Raw genomic sequence first — 13,986 nt, forward strand, 5'->3', positions numbered from 1 at the left:
CCCCCCCTGCCCTCCTCCACACACCCTCCCTGCCCTCCTCCACACCTCCCCCTGCCCTCCTCCCCACACCCTCCCTCCCCTCCTCCTTCCCCTGCCCTCCTCCACATACCCCCACCCTCCTCCACACACCCCCGCCCTCCTCCAAACACCCCCCCGCCCTCCTCCACACACCCCCTGCCCTCTTCCACACCCACCCTGCCCTCCACCCCCTCTCTCCTCCTCCACACACCCCCCTGCCCTCCTCCACACCCTCCTCCTCCACACACACACCCTGCTCACACCCCCCTCCGCACACCCCCCCTGCCCTCCACACACACACCCTGCCATCCTCCACACACCCCTGTCCTCCTCCACACACCCCTGCCCTCCTCCACACACCCCCCCTGCCCTCCTCCACACACCCCCCTGCCCTCCTCCACACACCCTCCCTGCCCTCCTCCACACACACCCCCTGCCCTCCTCCACACACCCCCCTGCCCTCCTCCACACACACCCCTGCCCTCCTCCACACACACCCCCTGCCCTCCTCCACACCCCCCTGCCCTCCTCCACACACCCCCCGTCCTCATCCACACCCCCTGCCCTCCTCCACACACACCCTGCCCTCCTCCACACACCCCACTGCCCTCCGCCACACACCCTGCCCTCCTCCACACCCCCCACTGCCCTCCTCCACACCCCCTGCCTCCTCCCCCACCCCCTTCCCCCACCCCCCTCTCACCTCCTCCCCTCCTCTCCCACCCCCTCTCCCCTCCTCCCCTCCTCCCCCACCCTCCTGTCCCACCCCCCTCTCCCCCCACCACCTTCCCCCACCCTCCTCTCCCCTACTCCCTTCCCCCACCCTCCTCTCCCCTCCTCCCCCACCCCCTTCCCCTACCACCCCCCTCTCCCCTCCTCCCCACCCCTCTCTCCCCTCCTCCCCCACCCCTCTTTTCCCTCCTCCCCCACCCCCCTCCCCCCTCCTCCCCCACCCCTCTCTCCCCTCCTCCCCCACCCTCCTCCTCCCCCACCCCTCTCTCCCCTCCTCCCCCACCCCCTCTTCCCCCACCCCCCTCTCACCTCCTCTCCCACCCCCTCTCCCCTCCTCCCCCACCCCCCTCTCCCCTCCTCCCCCACCCTCCTGTCCCACCCCCTTCTCCCCCCACCACCTTCCCCCACCCTCCTCTCCCCTACCCCCTTCCCCCACCCTCCTCTCCCCTCCTCCCCCACCCCCTTCCCCCACCCCATCCTCCACCACCCCCCTCTCCCCTCCTCCCCCACCCCTCTCTCCCCTCCTCCCCCTTCCCCCACCCCCCTCCTCCACCACCCCCCTCTCCCCTCCTCCCCCACCCCCCTCTCCCCTCCTCCCCCTCTCCCCGCTTCCCCCACCCCCCCTCTCACCTCCTCTCCCACCCCCTCTCCCCTCCTCCCCCACCCCCCTCTCCCCTCCTTCCCCACCCTCCTGTCCCACCCCCTTCTCCCCCCACCACCTTCCCCCACCCTCCTCTCCCCTACCCCCTTCCCCCACCCTCCTCTCCCCTCCTCCCCCACCCCCTTCCCCCACCCCCCTCCTCCACCACCCCCCTCTCCCCTCCTCCCCCACCCCTCTCTCCCCTCCTCCTCCACCCCTCTCTCCCCTCCTCCCCCACCCCCCTCTCACCTCCTCTCCCACCCCCTCTCCCCTCCTCCCCCACCCCCCTCTCCCCTCCTCCCCCACCCTCCTCCCCCACCCCCTTCTCCCCCCACCACCTTCCCCCACCCTCCTCTCCCCTACCCCCTTCCCCCACCCTCCTCTCCCCTCCTCCCCCACCCCCTTCCCCCACCCCCCTCCTCCACCACCCCCCTCTCCCCTCCTCCCCCACCCCTCTCTCCCCTCCTCCCCCACCCCTCTCTCCCCTCCTCCCCCACCCTCCTCCTCCCCCACCCCTCTCTCCCCTCCTCCCCCACCCCCTCTTCCCCCACCCCTCTCTCCCCTCTTCCCCCACCCCTCTTCCCCCACCCCCTTCCCCCACCCCTCTTTCCCCTCTTCCCCCACCCCCCTCTCCCCTCCTCCCCCACCCTCCTGTCCCACCCCCTTCTCCCCCCACCACCTTCCCCCACCCTCCTCTCCCCTACCCCCTTCCCCCACCCTCCTCTCCCCTCCTCCCCCACCCCCTTCCCCCACCCCCCTCCTCCACCACCCCCCTCCCCCACCCCCTTCCTCCACCCCCCTCCTCCACCCCCCTCCCCCACCCCCCTCCTCCACCACCCCCCTCCTCCACCACCCCCCTCTCCCCTCCTCCCCCACCCCCTTCCCCCACCCCCCTCCTCCACCACCCCCCTCTCCCCTCCTCCCCCACCCCTCTCTCCCCTCCTCACCCACCCCTCTCTCCCCTCCTCCCCCACCCTCCTCCTCCCCCACCCCTCTCTCCCCTCCTCCCCCACCCCCTCTCTCCCCTCCTCCCCCACCCCCTCTTCCCCCACCCCTCTCTCCCCTCTTCCCCCACCCCTCTTCCCCCACCCCTCTCTCCCCTCTTCCCCCACCCCTCTCTCCCCTCTTCCCCCACCCCTCTCTCCCCTCTTCCCCCACCACTCTCTCCCCTCCTCCCCCCCCCCTCTCCCCTCTCCCCTCCCCCCCTCCCCCCACCCCTCTCTCCCCTCCTCCCCCCCCTCCTCTCTCCCCTCCCCCCTCCCCTCCCCCACCCCCTTCCCCTCTTCCCTTCCCCCCCCTCTTCCCTTTCCCCCCCTCTTCCCTTTCCCCCTCCTCCCTCTCCCTCCCCATTCCTGCACTCCTCCACCCCCTCCTGCGTTTCCTACCCCCAACTCCACCCCCCTTCCTGCACTCCTCCACCCCCCTCGTGCGCTCGTCCCCCAGCCCCCTCCCCACTCCTCCACTCCCCCTCCCTCCTGCCCTCCAACCCCCCCCCCCCCCCCCCCACACTCCTATCCCCTTCCCCACCCCTCTTTCACTCCTCCACTCCCACATCAGCAGGAGCAGCAACATGAAGAGAGCTAGCTCAGAGCGCACAGGGAAGAGGGTGGCACCGGCAGCTGTCCATGCGGTTACAGCCGCACTGAGCTGCAGGAGTCACTCAGCTCATGTACACAAGTTGCAGGGGGCATCTCAGACTGCCCAAAAGTTGGGGAGCCTTGACTGCCTTTGAGCTTCCCTGTATCCCTGCTCCTCCCCGGGTCCCCTGCTGTATCTCTCTCCCACCCATTCCTTAGGAAGGATTTTGTCAGGGGGAGATGAGCAGAACAAGCAGACACTTTTATCCTCCCTCAGCACAAGAGGCGGACCTGGTCCCTTGTGCAAAGTGAAGGTGAGCCGGGCTGCAAGGCTGTGTCTCCTCTGGGGAGTGTGAGCTGGAGTGCTGCACTATGTCACTCCCTGCCTGAGTGAGGGGAGGTCACTGCTCCCTGCCTGAGTGCGAGGCCACGGCTCCCTGCCTGAGTGAGGGGAAGTCACTGCTCCATGCCTGAGTGAGGGGAGGTGCTGCTCCCTGCCTGAATCGGGGGGGTGCTGCTCCCTGTCTGACTGAGGGGATGTGCAGCTCCCTGCCTGAGTGAGGAGAGGTGCTGCTCCCTGGCTGAGTGAGGGGAGGTGCTGCTCCCTGGCTGAGTGAGGGGAGGTGCTGCTCCCTGCCTGAGTGAGGGGAGGTGCTGCTCCCTTTCTGAGTGAGGGAAGTACTGTTCCCTGGCTGAGTGAAGGGTGGTGCAGATCCCTGCCTGAATGAGGGGAGGTGCTTCTCCCTGTCTGACTCTGGGGAGGTGCTGCTCCCTGCCTGAGTGAGGGGAGGTGCTGCTCCCTGCCTGAATGTGGGGAGGTGCTGCTCCCTGCCTGACTGAGGGGAGGTGCTGCTCCCTGGCTGAGTGAGGGGAGGTGCTGCTCCCTGCCTGAGTGGGGGGAGGTGCTGCTGTCTGGCTGAGTGAGGGGAGGTGCTGCTTCCTGCCTGAGTGAGGGAGGTGCTGCTTCCTGCCTGCCTGACTGTGGGGAGGTGCGGCTCCCTGCCTGAGTGAGGGATGTGCTGCTCCCTGCCTGACTCTGGGGAGGTGCTGCTCCCTGCCTGAGTGAGGGGAGGTGCTGCTCCCTGCCTGAGTCTGGGGAGGTGCTGCTTCCTGCCTGAGTGAGGGGAGGTGCTGCTCCCTGCCTGAGTTAGGGAGGTGCTGCTCCCTGGCTGAGTGAAGGGAGGTGCTGCTCCCTGCCTGACTCTGGGGAGGTGCTGCTCCCTGGCTGAGTGAGGGGAGGTGCTGCTCCCTGGCTGAGTGAGGGAGGTGCTGCTCTCTGGCTGAGTGAGGGGAGGTGCTGCTCCCTGGCTGTGGGGAGGGGAGGGGAGGGAGTGTGGTGAGGAGCAGGGCAGCGAGCTCTTGGGTTCAGGATGCTGGTAGGAAATGCCTGGAGACAGAGAGCATGAGATCTGTCTGAGAGCTGTCCAGCTGCTGGCGGATCTGTGCTCCAGTGGAATCGTGGACGACGAGAACTGTTTGGATTTCATTTACTACCTGAGGGACCGAGCCAGACCCAGACTCCCAGACTCAGGTAAAGTGCAGCAGGGTCCCCCTGCTCACCCAGCCTGTGTATTATCACTATAACCATGTCACACAGCCTGTGTATAATCACTATAACCATGTCATACAGCCTGTGTATAATCACTATAACCATGTCATACAGCCTGTGTATTATCACTATAACCCATGTCATACAGCCTGTGTATTATCACTATAACCATGTCACACAGCCTGTGTATTATCACTATAACCATGTCATACAGCCTGTGTATTATCACTATAACCATGTCACACAGCCTGTGTATTATCACTATAACCATGTCATACAACCTGTGTATTATCACTATAACCATGTCAAACAGCCTGTGTATTATCACTATAACCATGTCACACAGCCTGTGTATTATCACTATAACCATGTCATACAGCCTGTGTATTATCACTATAACCATGTCACACAGCCTGTGTATAATCACTATAACCATGTCATACAGCCTGTGTATAATCACTATAACCATGTCATACAACCTGTGTATTATCACTATAACCATGTCAAACAGCCTGTGTATTATCACTATAACCATGTCACACAGCCTGTGTATTATCACTATAACCATGTCATACAGCCTGTGTATAATCACTATAACCATGTCATACAGCTGTGTATAATCACTATAACCATGTCACACAGCCTGTGTATAATCACTATAACCATGTCATACAGCCTGTGTATAATATACAGTGGGGTCAGGGGACTGTGCTCAGATATCTGTAGGGTTTTCTGCATGAATATTGCTCTTCTGTACCCCCACTTTCTTGCTACACTGACACAGATTCTTTAGGCACACCACATACAGTTATAGTAATATAAATGTGTTATTTCTGCTCTCCTGGTGTCTGTGAAACTATACCATGTTCTCAGAGTAATGACTGTTCTCATGCCTCTTGGTTTTCTAGTGCACACTGTTTTTCTGAATACATTTCAGCTGAAACTTGTACATTTACTTAGACAAACATGGAACATATTTATGTGTTATTACACAGTGCTGCAAAAGTCACAATCTTCAGTGAAAACAAGTTCTATTGGGTAGATTGCGTTCTCAGCCCTTCTGTTAAGTCCATTAACTAATTGTTTTTTTTTTGTTGGTTAATCCACGTGATGGGAAAAAAATCCTGTTCCTACATCTGCAGGACAGAGCTATAAATGAAACTTAATAAAAAATAAAGCACTCAAGAACAACCAATAGAAAACATTTGTCATCAAAATGATTTCCATGCCAACACAAGGCATAGAATTCCCATTACAATAAGTATTCTGAATAGATGTTTGTTCTACACAAGTCTATGCATCTGCAGAATGTAACTTGCCAGTTAGTAAGCAATGTTCAAAGAGTTAATGTTGTGCCTACATTTTATTGAGTTTAACCATCTCTGCTCCTTAATTAAAGCTATAGAAGCGTTGTTACAAAATAGTCTACCTAGAAACGACATTAATTTGTAGAATTAAATGAATGTATTCTATTGTAGAGACATTACAACAACCACCTTTATGAAACAGGCTCCCCTACCATATCCCAGAGGTAGACATTGAAATAATAAAAAAATATACCAATCTGTTGTTATCCCATTAGCGAGATCTACAAATATACTGTGTGTGGAAAGGAACTACTACAGTATTTCCCATGTAAGTACCTGTTATCCACCCAGGGAGTATTTCTAGAGCATTGCCTAGGAATACAATCTTGCAATGCCAACACCCCAGGGCTCCATTTTATTGATTACAAAATAATTCTCCAACACCTCCTCCCAGAGCACTGTATCCCATCAATTTTCAAGGACCGCTTATATTCTAAAACATCCACTACATACAGATATAGAGACAGGTGCATAGACTTAAAAAAAAAAGTTAATGTTATTTATAATCAGTTAATAGGTGTTGCACAAACTTGTCTTCTACCATGGCAAGAAATACCATGTCTCACAGTTGGGATGAAAGTGCTGTATGTTGTCACTTTGGGGTCCTATCGCCAAACCTCTGCACAGGATCACATCTCTGATAGTAAGATACAGGTCTCCATGAAGCTATTACATTAATGTTCTTACTGCATTAAAACATTATGAAAGCCCTGGAGACACTGTGCCTTTTTATTTGTGGCAATGCTTCATGGTGCCGGGCATGTTACCAGTTAAAGGAAAAAATACTTCAAGAGAAAAGTGGGGTGTCTTGAATCAGTAACAGCTTAACACCATGTAAGTGCCATCGTGTCTTTGATAATTAATGATGTGCATGGTAACTGAGATTACAAGATCCATTTGTACATAGCAGTTCTCCCTAATGGATCAATATGAGTGCCGTTTATTTTTGTAGTTGGCACATAAGCTCTCGGAATACCAGCAGCCTGTATTTTCACGAAAATGTCACAAGGTAAACTGTGAGTTTCCATACAACATTTAAGCTTTTCCACAAGTCAATGTCCTATTGCGGCCTGAAATATTATAAAAACGTAGCTTCAATAAATCACATTCAAAATAAACAGATCTGTTTTGAAATATAAGGATGGTAAAAATCATTGTGCTGATGGCGGGGAATTCAATGCAAAATTAACCCTCCCACTGCCAGAGACCAATATTTCCAATTCCAAAAAGGGCGATCTTTCACCCATATAAATATCCGGAGCCTGGTGCCCAAACTGGATGAACTAAGGGCATGGTGCCTTATGCATAAACCCAAAGTCATCATTCTCACAGAAACATGGCTAACCCCTAAAATTCTCCATGCAAATATCACCATTCAGGGATACTCTATTTCTAGTCAAAGAGAGGAGGAGGGGTGTTACTTTATTTTACAGACGCCTTACAATTTACGCTGTGAAATTGCCCCCCAAGCTCACCCTCTTTTGAAATCCTAATTGGCAAAACGTGCTTCCCTTTCTCTAAGCCCGTTCTTATTGCTGGCATCGAACACCCCCTAAAGCCCCACTACAATCCCTGACTGATATCACTCAGTTTCTTGGCTCAATTTCCTCTGAATGGGAAGTGGTGAGCTGTTAGTTCTTGGGGATTTCAACAGACACAACTCAATTCACTTAACCTAATTCAACTAATTTCCAAACCCACACGCACAAACCTAAAATCTCACAACCATTCCTTGCTATACTGCATTCTTTGCCCTAGTCCCAACAAAATCTAATCCTCCGGCATCCTACCTGACATTTTCAGTGACCATGCAATAGTGTACTGTATAAATAAAATTAGACCAACCAAATATCAAGCCCTATCGTTCTACTCACTACAACAGTTTCTGGCTGATCTTACCAACTGCCCTTGGTACAGAATCAACTTGATATCTGACCCCAATTCTGTGCTTGATTATTTGCAAACAGAGTTCTTTAAACTCTGTGATACCCATGCTCCTCTACGCAGAATAAGAGTACGGGGGGCTCACCTTCCATGGGTTACAAGCAACCTTATTATGCTTTACCCCTTTAGGGATGCCTTGTGGAAAAGCTACAAAGTAACTGGCACTATCAAGGATCTTAATAACTACAGATGCCTACGAAATATGTGCACAAGGCAAACAAGACACGCAAAAGCACAATATTACTCTGACAATCTTCACCAGAATACATCAAATCCAGCAAACTTCTGAAAGATCATCAACAATATATTCCAGCCTTCTAGCCATCAACAACTATGTAATATCATTAAGGAGGATATTACTCTGACAAACCCCACTGACATTCCAAATTCATTCAATGAATACTTTGTGGGGTGTGCTACTGCCCCATTGGCAAAGCACAACCCGAACTACGAACATGAACCTTATTCTGGGAGAACCCTTATAGCCCCACCCACTTCCAACACTGCCCACAATTTTCAATTTGTCCCAGTATCTGAAGAAGAGATTACACAAGTGCTCCTCAAACTAAAACTAAGCAGCCAATGTGGACCTGACCCTCTGCAATCTAAGTACCTACGACTTGGTGCCCCAGCCATTGCCAAACTGCTTGTCTCCCTAATCAACTCTATTCTGTCTGCAGGCCATATCCCAAAGGCTGCGCTTCTAGGGCCGGCGACACGACGGTGATGTCAGGCTGCGGTCGCTGGAAAAATCAAATTGAGATGACTTCCAGCGATCGCGACCAAGCCGTCGCTCCGTTGCGTCGCGCTTACTATAAACACACACGATGGCGGCAATGCATTTGTTTTGATGCAACGTCGCCGGCACTACTGTATAAGCGCAGCCTAAGGCTTGTAATATAGGGCGTTGCACGTGCATGTGGCGTGGGCGTTTCGTGTGTAGAGGGCGAGCTGTAACACGCACAGCTAGGGGGCATCACAGCGCTAGGCCACGCTGTGATTGGTTCACAGTGTCACGTGGTGCAGTGACAGCGCGGAAATACAATTCTCTTGTACTTTCCCTGGTCTGCCACGCCGCCACTCACGGCCACACACATGTCACTAGTACAGAAACATTTGGCTAACACAGCCAATTATAATTGACGTGCGCACGCACTATATTACAGGCCTAAGAACTGGAAAACTGCCAGAGTTGTCTTCAAAAGTGGGGACATAAACACTGTATCAAACTACAGGACAATCTCTCTTCTCCCAAAATTATCCAAATCATGGGAAAATGTGTTCACTCCCAATTAAGCGATTACTATACCAAGACCAATTTCCCTAGTCAATTCCAATCTGGCTTTCGCCCCAAACACTCCACCGTAACTACCCTCCTAAAAGTTTGCAATGAGATCCAGTGTGGAATGGAACGGGGACAACTCACTGGTGCAGTATTCCTAGATTTTGCGAAGGCTTTTGATACTGTTGATCATGTTATCTTATTAAACAAGCTCCAGTGCTCTGGAATAGGGGGAAATGCCTTAAACTGGTTCCACTCCTACCTATCTGTCGTCTACTTAGATTTTGCAAAAGCTTTTGATACGGTTCCACACGAGGTTGGTGTACAAAATAAAGCAAATTAGACTCAGTAATAATATATGCACCTGATTGAAAACTGGTTGAAGGATAGACAACAGAGGGTTGTCATAAATGGAATTTGGGGTAAAGTCATGAGTGGAGTACCTCAGGGATCGGTACCGGGACCCCTGCTTTTTAACTTGTTTATTAATGACCTTGAGGTGGGCATCGAGAGCAAAGTCTCCATCTTTGCTGATGACATTAAATTGTGTAAGGTAGTAGAATCGGACAAAGTGATGGTGTGAAAAAAAGCGCTAGACACTATAAATGGTCACTAACTATGAAGTGACAAAAAGTGACTAAATACACAATTATAATAGTGAATATTTGTGCAAACAAATGTGCAAAAAAAGTGATACAATAAAGGTTGTAACTCCCTGCTCACACCCTCTGGTAGGGGTTGTCTTCACTTGTCCCAAAATGTAAAAACTTTATCTCTCACAGTCCAGAGGGAGCATATAGGGAGAAAAAACAACAACAATACACACCGATCTAAGTGTAGATGTGATTAATACGTGGATATATTCCTGATATATTCTTGGCTCTTCTGTATAGCCTACTCACAAGATTTACGTGGTTTAAGGCAACATCTGTAGGTTCAATTCCCGCTGTCAGCTCCTTGTTCCATTGAGCAAGTCACTTTATCTCCCTGTGCCTCCCCAAATCATAAGTTCCTCTGGGCAGGGACTGTGTCTGTAACATTCCTATGTGCTGCGTACCGCACACTACACTGTAATTGTGACGCGCTTTTGAGTAAAGCTACTATATGAAATAAAGTTGTTAGTATAGCATTACGGAACTGTGATAGCAGTAAGGTTACAGGTTACAGGTTACAGGTAACTGCATTCAGTTTTCTATAACTTCTAGCAATACCGGCATAACATGTTTCTGGTTTTAGCGATGCTACAATAGGTCATGTTTACTTCATCTTGGTGTCCTGACATGCATCTGTTGGGATAAAGACTGTAAGCCCTTTAGGAAAGAGACTTATACCTACATTGTTTAATAATTCTCAGCATTGTCTGTTCTGTAAATCGCTGTGGAAGTTGTTAGCTATACTTGCAGCACATACATTTGTAGAGGGGTTTGTTTATCAAGCAGACTGTATTAACAGGTCTGGTGTTATAAGTTAGGGGTGCTCAAGCCCCCCCCCCCCCCCCCAACAGGTCAGGTTTTCTGGATATCCCAGCTTCGGCTCAGTCAGTGACTGAGCCTCTGATTGAGCCACCTGTGCAGAAGCTAGGACCGACTGAGCCACCTGTGCAGAAGCTGGGACCGACTGAGCCACCTGTGCAGAAGCTGGGACCGACTGAGCCACCTGTGCAGAAGCTGGGACCGACTGAGCCACCTGTGCAGAAGCTGGGACCGACTGAGCCACCTGTGCAGAAGCTGGGACCGACTAAGCCACCTGTGCAGAAGCTAGGACCGACTGAGCTACCAGTGCAGAAGCTGGGACCGACTGAGCCACCTGTGCAGAAGCTGGGACCGACTGAGCCACCTGTGCAGAAGCTGGGACCGACTGAGCCACCTGTGCAGAAGCTGGGACCGACTGAGCCACCAGTGCAGAAGCTAGGACCGACTGAGCTACCAGTGCAGAAGCTGGGACCGACTGAGCCACCTGTGCAGAAGCTAGGACCGACTGAGCTACCAGTGCAGAAGCTGGGACCGACTGAGCTACCAGTGCAGAAGCTGGGACCGACTGAGCCACCTGTGCAGAAGCTGGGACCGACTAAGCCACCTGTGCAGAAGCTGGGACCGACTGAGCCACCTGTGCAGAAGCTGGGACCGACTGAGCCACCTGTGCAGAAGCTGGGACCGACTGAGCCACCAGTGCAGAAGCTGGGACCGACTGAGCCACCTGTGCAGAAGCTGGGACCGACTGAGCCACCTGTGCAGAAGCTGGGACCGACTGAGCCACCTGTGCAGAAGCTGGGACCGACTGAGCCACCTGTGCAGAAGCTAGGACCGACTGAGCCACCTGTGCAGAAGCTGGGACCGACTGAGCCACCTGTGCAGAAGCTGGGACCGACTGAGCCACCTGTGCAGAAGCTGGGACCGACTGAGCCACCTGTGCAGAAGCTAGGACCGACTGAGCCACCTGTGCAGAAGCTGGGACCGACTGAGCCACCTGTGCAGCAGCTGAGATATCCTGAAAACCTGCCCCATTGGGTGGTCTTGAGGACTGGAGTTAGCCCCCTGTTATAAGTGACCTATTAAATATGCATTAAATACAGCACATTATGACATATATATACCAAGCGCGGGAAGATTACAGCGGCCATTCGGAGTGGAGAGCTGAATTGGAACAGCATACAGACGGTATAACGGCGTCCTTATCCGGTTGGCGGTGATATTGATCAGCTATCTGGAAGTGATTTCGCCCAGCAGTACCGGATGGTGGTGATATAATTCACAAACTGCATTTTAAAACTTTTTATCTTGTGAGTGCGATTCCCCCCCCCCCCCTCCATCCCTTCCCTAATTTTATAATAAATTGCGCAGTATTATGCTATGGGGCGTGCGCTCTCTCTCTTTTTCTGTTTATATATATATATATATATATATATATATATATACACACACTTCCATAACTTTCACTAACACCCCTTCCTTATCGGTTGTTGTCAAAAGCGGGTGAAATTCTAATTTTGTTTCACAGTCAAAAATGGTTAAACTGAATAACCAGTTAAAATGACCCCCTCTCCCCCCACCCCCACCCCCCTTTATTAAACGCACATTATATTTTACATGATTAAAACTTTTTTTTGAGAACTAATGCTGAGCATCCGGACAACGTGTGACAGTGTCACACACAGGGCAATGACAGGTAAAACAAACACACCCCAGTATTACAGCTGGCACACGTTCACATTTATTTTTACACTTAGAATGCACTTGAATGGGGGGGGGGAGTGAGGGGGAGGGTGCAAAGTGTTATCTGGCATGGAAAGTGGCTGATAGAAAAGCACTGCTTACTCAATGTGGCCCTTGCTCTGATGGCACGATGTCACCTTGCCACATTAAAAAATCTTTGTACATATGCACCATCGACTGAAGGCGTGACCCATTCGGCAAGACCACTAACAAAGCGTTTTTGCGCACTGCATACTCTAGAGCAGGGGGGGCGCTCAACTCCAGTTCTCAAGCCTCCCCCCCCCCCCCCCCCCGAACAGGTCAGGTTTTCAGGATATCACAGCTTCAGCACAGGTGGTTCAATCAGTCCCTGCTTCAGCAAAGGGGCTAGTCGTGGCAGAGTCAAAGACTGAGCCTCTGATTGAGCCACCTGTGCTGAAGCAGGGACTGATTTGAGCCACTTGTGCTGAAGCTGGGATATCCTGAAAACCTGACCTGTTGGGTGGTGGAGGAGGGGGGCTTGAGGGGGGGAGTTGAGCGCCCCCCTGCTCTAGATGAGGTTCAAGTGATAAAGAACAAATGTTTTTGAGTAATCAACTATTAATACACGCATACAAAATATGGTTATCACAAGGACACGCACTAAGACGCATAAACGTATTTGTGGAAGGATTTATATCTTGGGGTTTTTAATCACATGTTGCAGAGAGTTACAGCTGCTGTAACATGTTCTTCTGTGATTCAGGTCACTGTTATATTGACCCTGAGACTTAAAGATGAGAGCAGTTGCTAAAGATTAGGAAAGTGATTGGTTTCCAGATGGCGAGGGATACAGGATTGTATAATGACAGGACTGGTTTTGGCACAACTGAGGAAGCTTGAGGAACAATTAATATGTACGCCACATACTATAAGTGTTTTCTCATATTAAACAATGGTAATACTTTATAACTCTGGCTTGTCTTTCTATTGATTTAAATATTTGCAGTTGATTTCACCTACTTTCATTTCTGATCCATGAAGATATTTAGGAAACCCATAAAGGCACGGCGAAAAAAACACCCAAGTGGAAAAAGGAAATGAGATTCCATTTAAACAACACAGGGCAAAATATTAAAACGAATGCAAAATGCTTTAAGTTTTTTCTTAACGTATGTCCACCGATATTGATCAAATCTTCTCATCATTTCTGTGCAATGCACCAAAAACGCCTAAATTAATGAGCGGTTTTGCTTGTTAAAAACGGAGCATAGGCTGCTTGTTACGGCCACGTAATGAGTGAGCTAAAAAAGCAACCGAAATCCCTCTTCTTACATTCACCATAAGGGCGGTAAAACACGCCTGAGTGCAGAGATTTAGAAATCATTTTCTTTTCACTTTTTTTTCTCTAGTAACAAAAACTTAGGAGGAAATTGTCCTTAAAGCTGCTTCCAACCAATATCCTACATGTGTTTTTTTTTTAAGAAATCAGTTCTATAATATGAAAAAATACTTGTAGCTTTTTTTTTTTTTTTAAACCACTCTGAATTACATTTTTTACGTATTATAATGTAAAGAGCATTTTTGTTTCTATAGCAACCATTTACAAAGTTACATCCGCTTCCTCTTCTGAAACAGGCTCTGGCACACCCCTTTTTTTTGCCCTGCCCCCTCCCTAGCAGAGCACCAATTGTATCCAGTGACTGC

At 51.5% G+C, this 13,986-nt stretch overlaps 1 protein-coding gene across 2 annotated transcripts in view; it reads left to right on the plus strand.

The window, feature by feature from the left end:
- Positions 1-3,651: 3,651 nt before the first annotated feature.
- SYT9 (synaptotagmin 9) overlaps positions 3,652-13,986 on the plus strand; it is a 100,639-nt gene continuing 90,304 nt past the window's right edge. Inside the window, exon 1 of one of the 2 annotated variants that reach the window (XR_012787608.1) lies at positions 3,652-4,498. Coding sequence is in view for 1 of the 2 variants with exons in the window: in XM_075567378.1 (XP_075423493.1) it covers positions 4,351-4,498 (148 nt within the window). In the remaining variant the exon portion in view is untranslated. The remainder of the gene's footprint in view (positions 4,499-13,986) is intronic. The other variant, XM_075567378.1, reaches the window with a different exon arrangement.

The sequence above is a fragment of the Ascaphus truei genome, chromosome 12, assembly GCF_040206685.1.
Source record: "Ascaphus truei isolate aAscTru1 chromosome 12, aAscTru1.hap1, whole genome shotgun sequence".
In the NCBI taxonomy this organism is placed as follows: Eukaryota; Metazoa; Chordata; class Amphibia; order Anura; family Ascaphidae; genus Ascaphus; species Ascaphus truei.